The following is a 19,192-nucleotide window of genomic DNA, read 5'->3' on the forward strand; positions in this document are numbered from 1 at the left end:
TGTGAGCGCTGCTGTAGCAGTGGGGGTGTATAAATTGAGAGAGGTTTATTCAAGCGGCTCTTTTTAGAGCCGTGACTCATACTAGCACCCCGCTGCATCGTGCACGCAGCACAAACTTATTATTTTAGATATTTGCCCCAAATACTGTTCTCCGGATTGCAGTTTGTTTGATTCATTAACCACCAAATATGACAAGGATTGCCTCGAGACACCATCTATTAGTAGATTAGAGTGGGCTTTTGTTGTAATTTTTCTAATTTGCTTGGGATTTACCGCCTTTCAATGGAGAGCACAAATTACAGTAATACAGTAGATTCTCACATGTAATCTGGATATTTGTAGAATGCTGAAAGTCTATTTGTCATCATAAGCGAGTCATCAGTGAGCATGCAGTGCGGGTTTGCTTTTTTCTCTGAAACTCCTACCTACATTCCTCCATCTGACATGGTTAAATCCCAACAATAGCTGGTGTCTCTGCTGCCAGACCTCACCAGCTGACGGGGCAAGGTGACCTTAAGTCGCAGAGCGTGCAGTTAATTGCCTTTCATACTCTCGTGCTCCGGCTCCCCGAACAGACGCAATGCTCCAAGTTCAATCCGATCCTCGTGCGACGTTTAAGGTCAGACCTGCACAAGGCGAGGTTCATTAGCCCAGCAGACAGAGCTGCAGTGTCGCTGTGTGTTTGTTGTTGGCGTTGGTGTCAAGCTCCTGTAAACATGACAGTTAAGCGGTCCCGTCCACGGCGAGGAGCAGAGGGCAGCGGTGACTGAAAGCGTGCCTGACAAAATGTTATTCTTTGTCTCAATCAGTCGCACAAACACGCACTGAGCGGAGGCTAGAGGCCGCGTGCTGTAGTGGACAGCGACTGTGTTTACAGGCACAAAATATTCAGTTTTTGCCCTTATTCCAAAAGAGCTTTTCACACGGGTAATGAAAATTGATATTCCACTAATAGTCCTGTTTACATGCAGCGCTGCATACTGCAATTAACCTAATGACATTAACAATGACTTGACAGTCATTCGTTCAACCGCCTTCTTGTAAAGGTCAGCATCGCAATATTTGCACATCTCCAAAAACCTGTTGATATCCACGCGTGTCATAATATTTAAAGGTATGTGTGCATGCATCGCCATCCCAGCCTTGCAAACTGTTGGCTAACGATCTGACCATAAACAAGCATCTGTGTCTGGACCCGTTACCTGTACAAGGAAGAACACATGTGAATGTAAGGTGTCACGTGTCCTGATCAGAATGTGATCGGATCTGATTGTAATACATTAAAAGGGGACGAATGATAAAGAATTTGTCGTGGACAGAGTTTTAACAAAGTTTAGTAAGTTTCTCTTTACAACTCACAAAACTGTGTGTTTTTAAGGGAGTCTGGGGCTCATTTGCAAAAGCTTCTGACTCAATTAACAGAAAATTAATCAGCAGCAGTTTGATAATCAGTTAGCAATTATCATTTAACCAGCAAACGATTGTCAACAGCTGTTGGATAGATTGGAATAAAATTCTCACAGTCCCCAGTGGATGAATTTGGATGATTTTGGGGATCCTCTGACTTCTCCTCCATCGCCCCCATGAGGTTGACATTTGGTGGTTTTTAGTGAAATGTCTACTATTGGATGGATTTTCATGAAATGTGGTAGAGATCTTCCTGTTCCCCTCAGGTTGAACTGTAATAACACCGATGATCCTCTGACTTTTCATCCAGCGCCTTCATTGGGTCAAAATCTAAATTTGTCCAGTACTTTGGTTTATGACCAAATAATGACCCTCCTGCACACCTCAGCTCTACTTTGTGTTTAATTAGCAAATGGGCCATGATGTCTAGGCTAGTGGGAGCAGTTGGGGATCAGCGGTCTTGAAAGGACACTTTGAGATGTGGACAAGAGGTTCAAACCACCAACCCTACGATTAATTGGCATCCCGACGTATCTCCAGAGCCACGGCCTCAGGAGGCCGTCAGCGGATAATTGACAGATTAATCAATAATAAAAATAATTGCAGCTCTAGCCCCAACTGTACGTGTGTGTGGGTGTGTGTATTAGCTTAGTGTGTCCCTTCTGTCGTCTTCCTGCAGATTAAACTAGTCTAGATTTATCCTCGAGCACCACTTCACCCCTCCTGCTCTCTGCGTTGACCCCAGCGTTGACCTGAACTCACTCACAGCACCGTAAAGGAGGGACGTCCATGTGTTTGTGTGGTTCGGTGTCTGATTGCACATTAACTCACTTAGCATCCCTCCTTTTCTTGCGCCTCTGCATAGCCACAGATGCTGCATGCATGTCCCTTTTCTATGTATGTGCCTGTGTGTTCGTGTGAGAGTGCATTGTGGGGGTGTGCAGCAGCAGATGAGACGCAGCAGAGTGTTTTTATTTTGTCCCCTGTGGTCTCTTGTCTCCTAACCTGAGCCGATGAAGAAGAGGGTCACGGCAGGGTGCCAAAACAATGCAGCGACTGGAAAGAATATGTATTCAGAGTGTGTATGTGTGGCAATCAAGAGGAAAATGTGCATGAAAAGAGGCCTGTCAGTGAGGCTAAGATGCTATGTTCTCCTCCTGACGAATCAGTTTCAACAAAACATAGGTTTTTTTATCATCTCCATGCAGATTATAACACCCATTTAAAGTTATATTTGTCTGAAAACTCAGTGAAAAACTTGTCACACAAGTTTTACAACACATCTTTAGGAGGAACTGCATTATGCAAGCACTCATGTGCCATGGGACTGCACAATCTAAAAAGGGGAAATGACTGGCTTCCTGCCTTTAGATGTTCTGGCTCACATCGCTGATATGTATAAAATCTCTCCAAATCATCTGCATTTGTAAAGTGACTGAGTGTTACAGGTGCTATTTTCAGGTTTTACACACATTAGTGGAGAGAATACTGCTTGTTGAGCGTGTTCGTGTGTGGAAGTATACTGTGAATGTGTACTTTCCTTAAGCTGTGTAGCACCGTCCAATTGGAGACGCTCTTTCAAACCTATATTTTAGGAAAATGCTACGAATGATTAGTTATTAACGATATGTTTTTGTGTGGATGTCCGATCCTTTGAAGGACTGACTACATGGAGCCAGCGGGGGGGTTGAGCTTTTGAAAATGACAATATTGAAGTGACATTTTCCTCTCGATGTGACTCAGATACAAAAATCCAAACGCTGTGCTTTGCCATTCATACCAGTGTGTACTAATTGAGCTGCTGGAACCAAACAAAGCTTTTAAAACTGTGTGTGTGTGTGTGTGTGTGTGTGTGTGTGTGTGTGTGTGTGTGTGTGTGTCCCAGGGCCAGAACCAGAGGATCAGCCCGTGCTCCACCCTGACCAGCAGTACTGCCTCACCCCCTGCAGGCAGCCCCTGCTCCACCCTCCCCCCTGCCATGCCTGGCCAGGCCGGCAACAAGGACTGTGCCTACGGTTCCGTCACCAGTCCCACCTCAACCCTGGAGAGCAGGGACAGCGGGATTATCGGTGAGAGGCCACACAGAAATGTGAAAGTCCTCAAAGGACAGCGCTGACGTTATTCAATATGCTTCTCATAGTCAACGTTCCCTCCTCCCTGCTCTGTCTGTGGCCTCTAAAAGGCTTAAAACGCATCAAAAATATATAGTTCTGTTCATTTAAAAAGCTTAGTGATTTCTGGGTACTTTACTTTTTAGCAAGCATTATTTAAACACGAGTAAATAGTGCATTTGGTGAGCTGATGTGTATTTACAGCTGCAGAACGGTTCATGTGGGATTGTCTCAAAATAAACTACAGCGCCAAATGAAGAACATGTCACCCAGTGCAAAGATGTAGACAACAATGGAGTCTGCGGCTGCACGGACGGAACTTCTTTGTGGGGAAAATTTTGGTTTATTCTTTTCATGGGATTTGTTGACATTAAGAAAAATGTAGATGAATCCGTGTAGAGAACAGACAGGATGTCACAGTGGTATGGTTAGCTTGATTCTTAGTGTGCTCTTATATGCTGCAGCTGTCTTTGTAGGTTTGGTTATATAACATTTTAATTATATTCATCATCATCATCTAAATTTACGTACTTGGAGCCCTGCACTCACGGATACGTTCACACATTTTCCGCAGCTCTGACGTCGTTTGTTGAAATAGTGTTTAGTCGCTTTGGTTATTCCTCATGTCCAAATTCGTCTCAGATACATCAATTTAATGTGACGCGGGCCAGAAACTCCAGTTGTCAGTCTGTTTAAAAATACAATCTGAAGTTCAGCTGCAGTTAATATGCAAATCAAATGGGTATGCTCCAAAGTTCCAGTCTTGTTAGTGTGATAATCCCCCTTTGTGTTTCCTTGCTGAGCTGCAGCAGGGGAATAGTCCCACAAAGTTTGGTGAAAACTCACTTAATTTATCTTACAAATTGATTTGACCTCAGTGTACGTTTTTGCATGGAACCATGGCTGTCACACTGAAACCGCTCCAAGAAAGCTTTTCTGTGTGGGCTTTTCTTTGAACAAATGTGAATTTGTCTTTTGAAAATCTTAATCAATAAAGGTAGAGTTCAAGTAGTAAAAAGCAATAAAGTTAGAAACCAAATAAAAGCATGTCTGTAAAACATGCAATTAAAAAAAAAAAAAGAAAAGGTGCAGACGGTGCAGAAGCAGTCAGTCTTTCCTGCTCAGACAGGTAGTTACAACAGTCAGTCAGAGCTTTGTTCCAGTGACCAGAAACCAATTAAAATGAGATGATCTGAGTCAAACACTGCGGTCAGATTTCAGTCAAACTGTCTGTCTGTGCTCCCGCTGGAGGAAGATTCAGGTGCACGTGTCAGGTGGACATCAACTGTGGCATTCTTGCATTTTAGCAGGAAAGCAGCGGAGATAAAATGCTCACTGATGTGAAGTGTTTGTGTCAAAGCTGGTGCCAGCATTGTTTCCTGGCAACAATGGTGAACACCTGCAGGTTGATGAGCAAAGCATTTTGTCAGCCTACTGCAGATCAGTTCAGAGCAACAGTACGTGGAGTAAAAGTGAAGGGAGGACGCTCAACCTCAAACCAAGCCCGTGGAGAAACTGGCCTAAAGGTATGACGCACGTTTGCGATGAGGTGATGTTGTTCTGTTCTGTTTCAGCCACACTGACCAGCTATTCCGAGAACATGGAGCGAGGCGGCAAATACGGCGAGGGCTCCCGGGGAAACCTGAAGCTGTGGCAGTCCCAGAAATCAGGCATGGACTCGTTCCTGTACAGGGTGGATGAAAACATGACCGCCTCCACCTACAGCCTCAACAAAATCCCTGAGCGCAACCTGGAGAGCATGTCCTCCCACTCCGCCCACTCCATCCCTCTGTACCTCATGCCCCGCCCTAACTCTGTGGCTGGTGAGTCCCCTCCTCTCTCCCTCCCTCTCCTGTGAAGGCAGCAGTTTGTGTGGAGAGCCAGAAATAAGGTTGTTTACAGGTGCACAGGCATGCAGTGTGCAAATTCTAGCAAGGTGCAGTGCTGTTTGTGGCCAAATTGGATTTCACTGCTGGTTCTGAGTCATGTTACGCCTTATTTCTGACTCGTTTAGAGCTCCCTCCTCGTTCCTTTCGAGCTTCCTTTCCTTGCTTGTCTTCTTCCTAGATGAACTGTGATCTTTCCCTCTGACTGCTTTGACGTCCGTTTCTATGCCCACAAACCTATCAATGAAGTTGAAAGGAGTAGAGGAGTATCTTCACATTTTGGAGGAGCAAGTCCAGCCTCATCTGTGTGAGGTGCCAAAAAAAAGCCTGATGTGGACCTTAGTTTAAAAATCCTTCTTCCAGTGCCTCTCACCGGCTATTAGCAGTGATATAATCATTCAGATTTCACCCATAAATATCACATATTTTTGTAAATTATTGGGAAGTCAGCCAGCCGTTCAGTTAATTTATAAACTGCTCATTTTACCAGATATTCAGTGAAGAAAAACCCCCAAAGCTCCAGACCACATTTCTCCCACAAATCTGGGATAAATCAGGCTAAACTTCCTCAAATCTGAGCCTGGTCTTGGGAGGAGCTAAATTGTGGTTTGATTTGATTCAATTTGTCATAATCTTACAGCATTTTTTGATTATCCAGGGAGGAAACATCTCTTGTTTTCACATTTCATGGGGTTATGTTGACATTTGGGGTAGCTGCAAATCCGCAGTGGTATTTTGTTAAACTCTCACAGCCCTCTGGTGTGGATTGAAACCACAGAGCAGAATAATACAGTCTGGGAAAGACAGAAAAAACAGCTTCAGCGGCAGAAGAAGAACATACTGCGGCTGGAAGAATATCACATAGGAAAACTGGCATTTGTGTTGCTGACAGAGGTCTCATTGATGTGTGTTTCTCATTGTAGGCCACAGCCGCCTCGGAAAGGCTCCCAAAAGTAACAGTAAATATATCAGGAAAAATGTCAGTTTCATAACACTGAGACAGTCCTAATGGGCCTGATTGTGTTATTGTTCTCATCATCAGAGAGGCTGTTGCAGACGATGAGCTCTATTATGCACTTCTCTTACTCCCACTGGAAAAAGTGTGTGTGTTCGCACTGCAGGCTCGCATATGTATTTCACTAAACTCTGTAATATGCCCGACAAGGCGCGTCGCTGCAGCTATGACCCTCTCTTTATGCTGGTCATGTTCTGCTGTTTGACACCGCTGTCTGGCAGCGCAGCGACTCTGCCGGGTTTAGAGACTCACCCTGGATCTCGTCTCCGCCCCTCAATACCCAGACCTTCAAAGGAGACCGAGTGAGCCGGAGACGGCTTTAAAGACATACTATAAGCTGCAGCTGATGCAACAAATACAATAAAGAGAGAGGGAGGCAGCGGTGGAACGGTGCTTCTGGAGGCATTTGTGTTTGTCAGGAACAGGAATTCTGTACGGAGGAGAGGGAGATGGATGCATGAGGAAGAGGAGCGAGAGAAGAGTTTCGTAATCTCTCTCTCCCTCTCCTCCACAAAGAATTATTAGATGATGTAGGGATGGGAGGCAAGCACAGGCTGAGGATTGGCTGGGCTCACACAGCAGTGGAACATCAAAGCCCCAGGCATTAACCATTTCTATCCCCCAGAGTGACAGAGAGACTCGCTTTGATGTGTGGAGAGCGAGGGAGAGCGATATGGAGCGAGAGCAGGAGGCGACTGGGGAGGAAACGAGGAGGGAGGGGGCTACTTTATTACCTAATGAAGGCAGCGCGTTGGTAGAGCTTAGGATGGATATGGAGGAAGGAGTAACCAAGACCGAGTATTAAATTTTCTCTCTCCCTTCATGGTGCTAATACTCCTCACTCGAGAGGAGCAGAGTTGGTCGGAATTTAAAAATGAGTCTTTTACTGCACGTCAGGAATATTTTTTTAATTCAGGGGAGAACGTTAAGTAAGGACAAGAAACAATGTGTGGAAAACGCTACAGCCTACATCTCCCATAATGCAACTCTCGTCAGTCCCTCCCTGCCCGAGCGACCGAACACCCCGTTTAAGCTTGAAGACGCGACGCACGCCCTCGACCACCTGCTGCTCCTCTCAGACGCTTGAAGCAACCTTTCTTATTCTGTACTGTCCACGTGTTGGAGGGTCGGGGGAGAGCGTGGCGTCACATGGCAGCTCGGGGGACAGACAGATGGACAGAATCACTGGACTTTAAAGGAAAAGCGTCCAAAAAACACTAGAAAATAAGACCAGGATCAATAGTGACTGCACGTGACTGAACTATATTAACAGAGTTTTGGTTTAATTGCTTTGAAGGACGGCCGTTAGCTGACATCCATGTTTGGTTTTCAGGATGAATGTACGTCTGTATTATGAAGCAGCAAGTCTTGAATATCAGATATTTCAGGAAAGGAGTTTCCAGTCATATTTATGACACAAGTCCAATTTACCAGCCGGATAACCTTGATTTTATCTAACTTTACAAAAGTCCCCCAGAGCCACATGACACGATCTGTACGCCTGCTGTAATTATGTTATATACATGTACATTACTTACATTTTACAGCTGTTTGCAGTGGCTGAGTAGAGCTCCTGTTTCAGACCTCCACTGGTTTAAGAGCCAGTAAAGCAGCTAACAGAGCTGAAATGAAAATCAAGCCAGTTTGTCATGGAGCAACAGGAAAAATCTCAGACACCGATATCACAAAACCTCAGCAAACAACCTGTAAGATTTTTTGTACCTTCATACCACAAGAGGAAATTGTTCTTTTTTTTTAGTTAGGTGAGGTGACCCCTGCTTAGGATCCATATGCACCAGCTTATATAACTGCCTATAAGACTAAAGGGGTATAAACGACATCCAGAGATTCAGTGAACTCGCTCTGTAGTCTATAAATTCACTAAATTAAGATAACAGCTCACCTGAGATAACATTTTTCAATTTTGGAGGCGGACAAGTGCCATTGATTTCCATTTTATCCTGATTTCCCTTTTGTCCGCGATCCCACCTCTGTTTATATAGTCTGTGTAATACCCGGAAATATTATTGTTTAAATAGCAGGACCTCCATTATTTATCGTCTCCAGCCATCTCTCGCGGAGATGAGAGGAGAACGGCGAGGCGTTTAGAGCACCAGAGTCGGCTCCCCGGCTGATACTGCGACCGGCTCTGGACGGCAGCCCGGCTGGTCTTTGAGCGCGCGTGTGTGTGTGTGCGTGCGTGCGTGCGTGTGTGTGCTATCAGCCAGTCTTTAAAACAGAAAGCCTCTGATGTGGCTGTCAGTGCCCAAAGCGGCGGCGCTCTCTGCTGCACGGTCGCACTTTTCCTCACTTTCTTTTTCTCGCGCTCCCTCTTCCATACCGCTTTTCTTTCCTCTGTGTTTCTTCTCGCTGTGCGTGCAGTCTTAGCGCACTGGCTCAGGAACTGTGAATGTGATCCCCAGCAGCCTGCTGCATTGCAGATAGAGATGATGAGCACACAGATTTGAGTCCTCACATTCAAACACAGTTGAAAGAGAGAGAGAGAAAAAAAAGAGTCTTTTCAGCCTGGTAGCCCTGAGTCATTCTTCCTTGCTTTAGCAGCAGATTAATGCCTCCACTGTCTCCGCTTTTAGCCCAGTTGGATGACCAGCACCCCCATTCCCATCAGGGCCAAGCCTCCAGCATTCTCAGCTGCCATTTTCCCTCCATTTTGGGAAACCCATGTGGCTCATTTTTGGGTCTATGACTGGAGTGAGTCAGGCAGTCAGCAACACGCACCGCCATACACATGCTCGGTCCTTCACTGAGCTTAACTCCAGCGGCACAGAAACCACTCGCAAGGCACGATCAGCGCTGAGGTGCTGGCGATAGGCGGTGTGCTCAGAGTGTGCACTTGGAGGGATTACTGAGCCTTAGTTTTTGGAGTGACTGGAGAAGGAGAGACATTCTTCACTGAGGAGAAACATGCGTTGCCGGTCACACCTTTCCCATTGAATTTGACTTGGGATCTCAGGACCTCGGAGTGTTTCAGGTATAGTGTCAGAGAAAAAGGATTCCCAGCTCTGATAAGGACAAATCCGGCTTATTACAACTCGGATCTTATTTTTGTCGCTCTGGCGGTCATGATAACCTTGTACTCACCAAGTTAATATTCTGATATCTGGGAACTTGCTGACAGTCTGAGGAGCGAGAAACACAAGCAGCTCAACGATCGGACGGTTTTAAAGGAAAATCTGTGTTAGCCACAGTCATTTTGGAGAAACAAAAGGAAAGTTTGAATTAAGACCCAAGCTGTAAACACCCATCACAGTTTACACACCGACTGACTTCCTGGTTTCCGGTGCGATCAGGAATAATTAATGACATTTCAGGTGCACTCGTTTTCTGTTTTCCCTCCAAATGAAGTAGGAGCTTATAACCTGTCCGGTCACTTGACAGCTGATATTTCTTTCCCCATCGGACTTAGACAGAGCTCAGATCTCAGTTTTTTCATAATTGATGTAAACTCATACCAAAGCTGAAATAAACTGGAAATACACACTTTAAATGTTCCCAGAAAATTGTCACTCTCTCTTTGCAGAGTCCCAAACTAGCAGTCAGTGATAAATTTAGTGTCTCTGTCCTCCATCATCACCTCCTTAGCGTTTCCATTATCTCTGCATTAGTGGAGTTTATTCTAACCAAATTTCCTGTCGGTGCACTTGTCTCATTTTAAAGGGACAAACTGAATGATCCCCGCCCGCCAACTCCTGGATGGTTCAGTCCCTTCATCTCTCCTGGATTTCACTGTGCAGAGTCTTTCAAGTCCCTCACCTCTCGCTGAACCATGGGATTCAGGTGTGACGAAGAATCGAGTCCGTCGCTTATTCACGCTGGCGGCGTCTAATCTCATTTAACATTCAGTGGTTCCGAGCGTTGGCCCTGAAGACACAGCGTGGTGTGAACAATCAGCAGCCAGCGTCAGACGGCGCTCACTCCATGAATAAGACATTTGTCTGCTGAGCTAATTAATCCTGAGAGGGGCCGGATGGCATCTGCCTCCGTGCCGCGTGACAGACACTGAGAGGAGGGAGTTTTAGGACAGAACCACGTAGGGCTGGCTTGCCTTTCCTGTAGGAGTTAGCAAGTATGAGAGCGGGAGCCTGACAACTGCCTCCGGACAGTGGCATGAAACAGTGTCGCCTTCTTGTGTGTGTGTGTGTGTGTGTGTGTGTATTATGGGTTTTCTGTATATTTTTGTGGATATATTAAGGGTTTTAGTATTTTTTTCTTTCTCTGAAATATCCTGCTCTTTTCCTCTCTGTCTTCCTCTCTGTCACACACTCGCGAACACACCACAACAGCTACCAGTTCAGCCCACCTGGAGGACCTGGCATACCTGGATGAGCAGAGACACACTCCATTACGCACCTCGCTGCGCATGCCCAGACAGAGCACCACCTGCGGGCCGGGTCGCTCCGGGCAGGACCTGAGAGGTGAGCAGCAAGGCAGTTACAGAGAGCACACACACACACACACACACACACACACACACACACACACACACACACACGGACACACACACACACACACAGAACTCACCCTCATGTGCACTGAAAGCTGGTTCTCTTGTTTGGAAAATATATATGCAGCTTGAAGATAGGATCTCCGTCTGTCATCCTGCTCCCTGTTTTCATTGTCAGCAGAGACTAAAATGCCCCCCAAAAATATCTACGTGGAAGAGGTAGTTGAAAATAGGCTAGATTTGCACATTGATTCATCAGTGGGCAGTTGAGAGCTGACAGGAAACGAGAGAAGAGGGAGAAATGGGGGATTACATACAGCAAACCCACGGCTGAACTCAGACTGGGGATATTGCGATTGCACGGTCATCATTTTAAGCCTGTGAATTCCAGTTTATCCATGGCTCACCATGACGAGCTGCAGCAAAACGCCGCAAGCAAAAAGCCGTTTGTCGCATGAGATGCTGCACTGGTAAACGTACATGCGGACATGAGAACAGCAGGACCTACGTGGAAAGCTGCACAAACCACAAGTGAAAGCATTCGCTTTCATTCGACTTGAAAACGCTGTTTCATTTCAGGCTGGGCTGCGATTAGCCAGTTGCTCCTCATCAGACACAGTGCAGAAGCAAACAGTAGGACACTGTTCTGTTTTTCACCCACAAACAACACAACTCACAGCAGCTGAGCGTCGCAAAGCAAAGCTGCGTGATGAGCGAGATATTTTTACAAGTCAAAAGAAAGTCGACGACGCTTGATGTTGCTTTCAGTGCGTCTCAGATGCAAATGTCTGCGTGTATGTATAGCTCTGCTCCTGTGTGAGGCCAGTGATGCTGCTGTTGTCAGCTGTTGTGTTCTTGTGCATGTTTTTAGGTGTGAAACAGAGGAGTGGGAGAGACTTGGAGAGTGCACAAAGAGCGTTTTGTCCGGTTGTGTCACCACTAAGCTAAGATTTGTCTCAGTTCTTAACATTCACAGTCAGCGTGAGCTCCACTGCACACTGTTCAAGTCTAGGACACAGCGAGCGCCTCTGTGATCGAGCAAACCTCCTCAGCCTCCTCACCAAATGGCCTTATGTCACAACATTATGTGTCCCCTCGCTCTTCTCCCTCTGTCACTTAGCCAGTAATGAGCACCGTAATGGCAGCCCTCTGCCATCCAAGCGAACACAAATATGCGTCCCTGTGTGTTTTAAACACCTGTTAAGACCCCACTTAGCTGAGAGTGTGCTCGGCTGAGCCGCGATGTGATTCCTCCGCCCGAGGGTGGAAGCTGCAGACAGACGCAGAGTGAGAGTGTTGGAAAGAAAGGGGAAGGAAGGGAGAGAGATGGAGATGGACGCGGAGAAACAGAAGAGGTTAGAGAGGAGCGAGTTCTTCTCAGAGCTTCACTGTTACTGCCAGAGCCACTTGTTTCAACCTTCCTCCTCTAAGGGCAGCCAAGTGTGTTTACATGCCAACCGACTGCGTCCTAGCATGCGTTCTGCCTCCTCGGATCAGTGTCAGAGCCTCCCTGAGTGCACTGCTCCTGCACTTTCACCAGGAGAGACAGAGAATGAGACAAAGGGAGACAGGACATGGAGGCAAGTGACTTGGAAGAGCAGGGCTTTTCCCTGCAGGCGACAGCGCTGCAACTACCAATTATTTCCATTATCGATTAGTCTGCCGATTATTTTGATGATTATTTGGTCTGGAAAATGTGAGAAATGCTCATCACAGTTTCCCAGAGTCCAAAGTGATGTCTTCAGATTGCTTCTTTTGGCCAACCAACAGTCTAAAACCCTTCATTTACTACCATAAATGACAAAGAAAAGCAGCAAATCTTCTAATTTAAGAAGCTGGAACCAGCAAATGTTTGACTTCAGCTACTGATGTTAAAAGAGTTGGCAATTAATTTTCTTTCTATCGACTAATCATTGCAGCTCTAACAGATGATATGAGGACAAATCCCATCCGTCCCTGCATCTGTCCCTTTGCCTCATGTCATCCCTTGTCCCTTTCCTCTACCGTCTCCATCAAATAGAGCACTCATTCCATCGCCTGCAGTCATTACAGTATCAGTAAACTTCAGGAAGCACACGTCTTTGAACATATTGTGCATCACAGAAAGAGGCTGGTTTGTTGTTCTGCATGAGAGACGGCTGGATGCAGGCTTCCAGAGGAGATGAAGACTGCTGGTTATGTGCTGTTGGTCAGGTGGTAACCAGCTGACAGATGCAGCTTTCTCTCTCTCGGTCGGTTTTGTCGAAGCTTCTTTTGATGCCGGCCATCGGGGGCCCGAGCTGTGCTGCTGTTTTGAGGAGAGTGAGTCAGACTGTAATGGACCTTCTTGTGCTCCTGCCTGCCTACCTCTAAGATTTACCACCCACCTTATCTATTCACCGCAAACTCACTCACATAACTGTACACTGCACACACATTTTCTCCCTCGTTTATCTTTGCTTTCCCTCTCTTTGTCTTTGTCGCTCGCTGCCCCCCCCCCCTTCCCTCGCCACCTCGCTGTCTTTCTGCCTCCGTTCACAGACACAAAACAGGCCTTGTGTTCGTGGATGCTTGCAGGTTTTTGCTGATAAGAACATTTTCAACTCCAGAGTTGTTATTACTCCCTTATAAACTTCCTAACAGAGGGTGCAACTTCAATAATAAGACTTGGAAATGCTGGTGAACACCGTAATTGATTATCCATTTAAAGGATAAGGCTGGAGATATTCAGTGTTTTTCTTATTGCCAATACCAAAAATAAGTTGTATTAACAAGCGCTGATGTAGCTCCACACACCTCTGTGGGTAGTGATGAACCTGGACCTTGTAGTTTATCTCAACTCCATCCTTCAAGCACCACCCTGCTGTCATAAATACTCACTGAAGCTCTGAATGTGTATTCATCCCAAGAAAAGGACTATTTATTCCTGTTTGAGTAATGTTTGTAAAAAAAAAAAAAAACTACAGTGGTCAGTTGTTTTAGGAAATTCCTGAGCCCATTTTAAACATGGAGCTACATGTTTGTTACTGGTTTTCAGAAGATTATCAGGACATGGCAGGAGGAACCAGTGCATTGCATGTATTGAAACACGTGTTGCTGGCTTTGGTCTTTTCATGGGATTGAATAAAGGCTGCCTTAATGAACACCAGTTGAAAGAAACAGCTGCAGGTCTACATCAATTTAAATTACAGTAGTGTTTATAGTAAACATGTATTTACAGCAAACACAGACTGAAGGAGAAACCCCCACAACCCCAACAGGCTAGATTTCATGACAGTGCATGAACACGTCTGCAGCAAAGCAGTGCTGAGTTTCAGATGATTATCTTTAGAATAATCTAGAGTTTGACATGTGGTATGCGTCTCATGTGAGGTATTGATCATTTTTCCCTGTTGTTTGGCTGCTGGACATAAAGCAGGTCAGTAAATAGTATGTTTGAAAGCACAGTTTGAGCCACAAAGAAGATCAGAACACATCGTCTGAAGAAATGCATCCAGGTTTATTTTGTTGCTCTAACCCTGTCGTGCAAATTACATAAGATTCAATTTTTTTTTTCTGACACAAATTATGTAAGATCCTGTTGGTGTTGCATATGAAAGCTGTAGCTCTGCATCCTCTGCTGGAAGAAAAGACTGAAATTTTAAGTGTATGTCTGAAAAACCAGACAGCAGAAACCAAATCACACGTCCACGGACTCCCACATCAGCCACAAAAAAGTCTTTCAGCTGACCTGAGATAACCCGCCGCCACACTCCCCAGACCCCGCACAGCACAACAGACTTCATCACCCAAACCGCGTCTCTTCCTCTTCCTCCTCCCATCATTTCCTCTCCTCCTCCAGCTCTGTGCCAACTCTGCCCTCCTCTCCTTCTCCTTCTCTCCTCCTCCACTTCCCCTCCTCTGTTACTCTCCTCCTCTGCTTCTCATCTCCCTCCTCCTCCTCTTCCTCCTTCTCAAGGCTGTTCAGCCACCGTGAGTCATCCTCACCTGGTGAATAATTAAAACGTCTGAGACTCTCGCTCCGTCTGGCCGCGGAGGGTTGGTGGTAGAGGAGGAGGGGGGGGGAGCTGGAGTGATACCTTGCTCAACATCGCCTGAGGGGGAGTGTTATGGGCAGGATTATGAGCAACTGCTATCCATCCATCCATCCCTCACACACATTTGCTTCCACCGTCCTGGAAACAACTCCCTCAGCCCCCGTTCGCAACATGGCTGCCATGTTTTTTTCCTGGAATACCTGACACAGTGGAGCAGTAGTGGCTGCACGACTTAGTGTGCACAAAGCGGCGTAATCGTTCAGAGGACGGTGCCCGACGGTGCGAGGGTGTGCTTAGTAAATCCACGAGGACGGCAGGAGCTTTACGGCCGCGTTTGGCATTCAGTCACCCCCAAGATAATTGGATTAGGGCCACTTAAAACAGAGTAGCTGGGGGTATTGAGCCTCTTACTTCAGTGCTTATGTTATTATAAATGGCAGCATTGGGTAGTTTTTGCCTTTCCATCATCAGTGTTGCATCAGGTCCATTCTTTCGCGGCGTGACACCCGAATGGAAGGATATTACATCAGTTTGTGAATTATAGGCAAAATAAGAGTAGTCGCTCTCTGCCTCTTTGTCTCACTCTGACTGTGTGTGTTTATGTGTGTGTGTGTCTGTTGAGTTAGCACTGAAATAATCTGACCAGGGAGTATAGATGAATATGTCTTTTATTACATCGGGCAGCAGCTGGCACAGAGCTCAGTGCAGTAAAATGCAGCGCTGGCCGTGCGCTCGGTAGAGAACGAGGACAGCTTTTCACCCACTTCCAGGTATATCTGTTTGTACTTTTTGCTGATTGCATAAGTAGGAATATTATATCATCGTATTTCTTTTCACTCTGCCATTATAATTAGCATTCCTGGGGAAAAAAAAAAAAAGTCATGCTTGCAACAGCACTTTGGGGTGCTGTGTGGTAAAGGAATACATGAAGAGCGATATCAGCTCATTATGTTCTGTAGCAATGCTCCTAATCAGCACACTGGAGTCATTTACAGAAGACATACAGCTCTAATGCAACACTCCCCCCCCCCCCCCCCCCCGCCTCCTGGTACAATCTGCACTGTACCTGCACAGAGTACAAAGGTTTCTGCAGACGCACAAAAAAAAAAAAAAAAAAAAAAATCTGCAGGCTCTCACCATCTTATCCGACCAGTCTAATGTATGATCCAGATTCCCCACAGCTCTGACTCACTGTGTGCTTATTGCTAATACGCTGCAGAGTGTGAAATGAACTACTGCACTGGCTGTCATCTGACCAGCAGCCATTTCTCACCGCACACTGCAAGAATCTGATCAAATTCAGCGAAGGAGCCAAGAGAAAGGCCGAGGTGAAAATCAGATTTTACGCTTTGTCTGGCTTTCTGTAATAACTCCACGTCTTGATTACTTTATGCTAAGATGTGGTTAACTTCAGCGGCCTGTAACACACACAGTGGGTTGTTGGAGGCTCCCATCCCAGGGTCGAATTACTACTAGAACTGGATTCAATTATTTTTATTGGGATTGATTGGTCTTGTTCGGCGCAATGGAACCAATTAGATTCTCCCAAAAGTGCAAACCTTCCCCAGCCCCCCCCCCCCCCCCCCCAACATGCTGCGAAACACGCTCAATGTAACTCAAGGGGTTTCAATTAGTGATCGACCCTGGTCTGGTGGTTCCCATATATTTCTGACATCATGACATGCTGATGCTGTAGCTGCTTCCTTTTTTTCTGTTTTTGTGTGTTTTTCATTGAGCTACACCTTGCCCTGAGCTCTGATACACTACACACTGCTGCCAGTTGTCATTCCTGCCCTCACGGCCTTTCTCTCTTCCCTCTCTCATTACTCTGTCTCCTGTCACTCTTTCTTTCTCTCCCTGTCTTCTGCTTGCTGTTCGTCTCAGCTTCCGCTAATAACACCCATGCCTGGCAATCCCAGTCACGTAAGTTACTTTAATTTTCATTCGTTGCATCAGGAGCCTCGCTCTGCTCTCAGCCGTCCCGCTTGCTGGCGAGCGTTCTGCAAGTCAGAGTGCTCTCGTGGAGCGTCGCGCGCTCTCGCCAGCGAAGCGCTTGGATTATTCACGTACCGCTCACATTCTAAATCAGACGTAATTACCAGATGCTGAGATAACATTTCAAGAAATGACACACCAGATAGAAGAGAGCATGTTTTTACTCTCAAAGCTCAAACCGGTTTTTAAGACGGCACCCAGGAGATGACACCCAGAAGCAGCCGACGAAATTTTACACTGAATTTATCACACGGCTTCTGAAGTTCATACCAGATTCATTTTAGCCTCATTAGTCTTTAATGGTCCATATGTTCTGCTGAAAAGATGCCCAACCTCTGGAGGACTTTAGTTTAATGACTCCCCCTAGTGAGTAGAATCAACAGTCGGCAGTGGCTGTTAAAGTAGTCACTCCCTTGACTTTGTGCAAATGTGCTTTTGCAACAAAATGCGCCTGAAGCTCACAGGGCTGGACTGTTAAAGCAGTCCCTCCCTTTGGATCCTGAATGTCTGAAATATATTATTCCAAATTCAACTTTAAAGTGAGATCAGAGTGAATACTTTTTATTTTCCGAACCTGCTCAGATTTATCCTACCGAGGCCATTTTGTGTGCGGCCGCTCCATCTGCGGTGTCTTTCCAGAATTTATGGTTGCAGTTTGCCTCAGAGTCCTGGAGCGTTTGACTTTCCTTTCATAAGTGAATCATTGACCCGTCAGCGTAAACCCTTCCTGCAGGTTATTACCTCTTTTCACTGGTGTCAATCTTCAGTGATACCTGACATGAATATCATTGTTTGTCCTTTATTTTTATCTTGATATTTGTAACCTTGAACACTAGTGAAAGCAACAATGAATATCCCTCGTTAGAAAACACAGATATTGATTGTATTAGTACGACTTAATGTATCGATATGGAGTTTTTTTTATGTGTTTATATACATATTTTGTATGATATATGGTATATCTGCTCGAACTCTAAAACATTAAGTATATAAATGAGGCTTGTGACTGTAATATCACTAACTGGTCCTCGATTTCTCCCGACCCACCAGTGCGTTTTGCACCCTATCGGCCTCAAGACATCGCCCTCAAACCTCTGCTGTTTGAGGTGCCCAGCATCACCATGGACTCCGTCTTCACGGGCCGCGAGTGGCTCTTCCAGGAGATCGACGCCCACCTCAACAGCCCCAACGCCAGCACCAACCGTGGCGTGGCGGTGGTGGGGAACATCGGCTTCGGCAAGACCGCGATCATCTCCCGCCTGGTGGCGCTCAGCTGCCACGGCACCCGCATGAGACAGATCGCCTCCGACAGCCCTCAGGCCTCACCCAAACGTATGCACTCACCAATGCCTGCATGTGGTTTGAAGATGGCTTAAAATGAGAGTTTTTCAGAAACGCTGGACCGTCTCGCTGCAGCCTTTCTTGTGAGAATAACAGTGTGAAGAGATTGCATGAATGTGCCACGTGTTAGTGTGTTGTGCCGTCTTGTGTCCAGATGGAGAGGGGCTCCCTCTCACCCAGCCCCAGCCCACTCACGGCACCCTGGGAGGAGGCAGCTGTCCCGGGACCCCTGAGATGAGGCGACGTCAGGAAGAAGCCATGAGGAGGCTGGCGTCTCAGGTACCAGATACACCTGTGACCATGTACACACACGTGTTAATTTCAGCCTGTGTTTACAGACAAAACACCTTTAAGACTTCTGAGATAACGTGGGTGGGAAGATTTGTGGTCAATGGGTCGACTTCTTCCTCTCCCACTGGCTTCTTTTACACATACAAATGATTTATTTCTCAGCCAGGTGCTGCAAAAAGAAGCTTGTAGTGATTTTAATATGAAATTTCCAGCTTTTCAGTTGATTGCTGTGTGAAATGCACAAGCTCAGGCCTCTTCTGGGCATTTCTACCGGCCCACACCCAGTGTCAGGGGCCTCGTTTGCTTCCCACTGTACTGTCGGCTCTGTCTTTCCTTCTTTCTTCATCAAAGAGTAGCGCTGCGCACATGATTATTAAAAGGAAATATTGCTGTATCACTTAAACGGCCCTTTTTATATCGTGGTGAATTCGTTGTGTTTGTGGTTCAGCGTGAAATTCTCAGTCCGCCTGTAATTGAAAAACGGCAAGATAATTTTAAACGGCTGCTTTTTATGTCCTAATTTTTCAATTAGTGACGACATAGGTGGTGGGATAGCCAATGATTCGCTCTTTTGAAAACGCCTTTCCACAGTGCGAGCGCGGACACGGCTCAGGTTCAGTGAGAAATGATACGGATTCAAGCTTTTGAAAGAAAGTCAAAGTTTC

The 19,192-nt window shown here is 46.1% G+C and overlaps 1 protein-coding gene across 12 annotated transcripts in view; it reads left to right on the forward strand.

The window, feature by feature from the left end:
• The window catches only part of tanc2b (tetratricopeptide repeat, ankyrin repeat and coiled-coil containing 2b), a 134,127-nt gene that overhangs the window by 93,068 nt on the left and 21,867 nt on the right, over window positions 1-19,192 (forward strand). For 9 of the 12 annotated variants that reach the window (XM_076759429.1, XM_076759430.1, XM_076759431.1 and 6 more), the window contains 6 exons: window positions 3,293-3,476; window positions 5,093-5,341; window positions 10,724-10,855; window positions 16,785-16,823; window positions 17,946-18,227; window positions 18,391-18,515. In XM_076759429.1, coding sequence (XP_076615544.1) covers window positions 3,293-3,476; window positions 5,093-5,341; window positions 10,724-10,855; window positions 16,785-16,823; window positions 17,946-18,227; window positions 18,391-18,515 — 1,011 coding nt within the window. The remainder of the gene's footprint in view (window positions 1-3,292; window positions 3,477-5,092; window positions 5,342-10,723; window positions 10,856-16,784; window positions 16,824-17,945; window positions 18,228-18,390; window positions 18,516-19,192) is intronic. The other 3 variants (XM_076759432.1, XM_076759433.1, XM_076759440.1) reach the window with 1 other exon arrangement.

This window comes from Chaetodon auriga, chromosome 20, assembly GCF_051107435.1.
Source record: "Chaetodon auriga isolate fChaAug3 chromosome 20, fChaAug3.hap1, whole genome shotgun sequence".
Lineage (NCBI taxonomy): Eukaryota > Metazoa > Chordata > Actinopteri > Chaetodontiformes > Chaetodontidae > Chaetodon > Chaetodon auriga.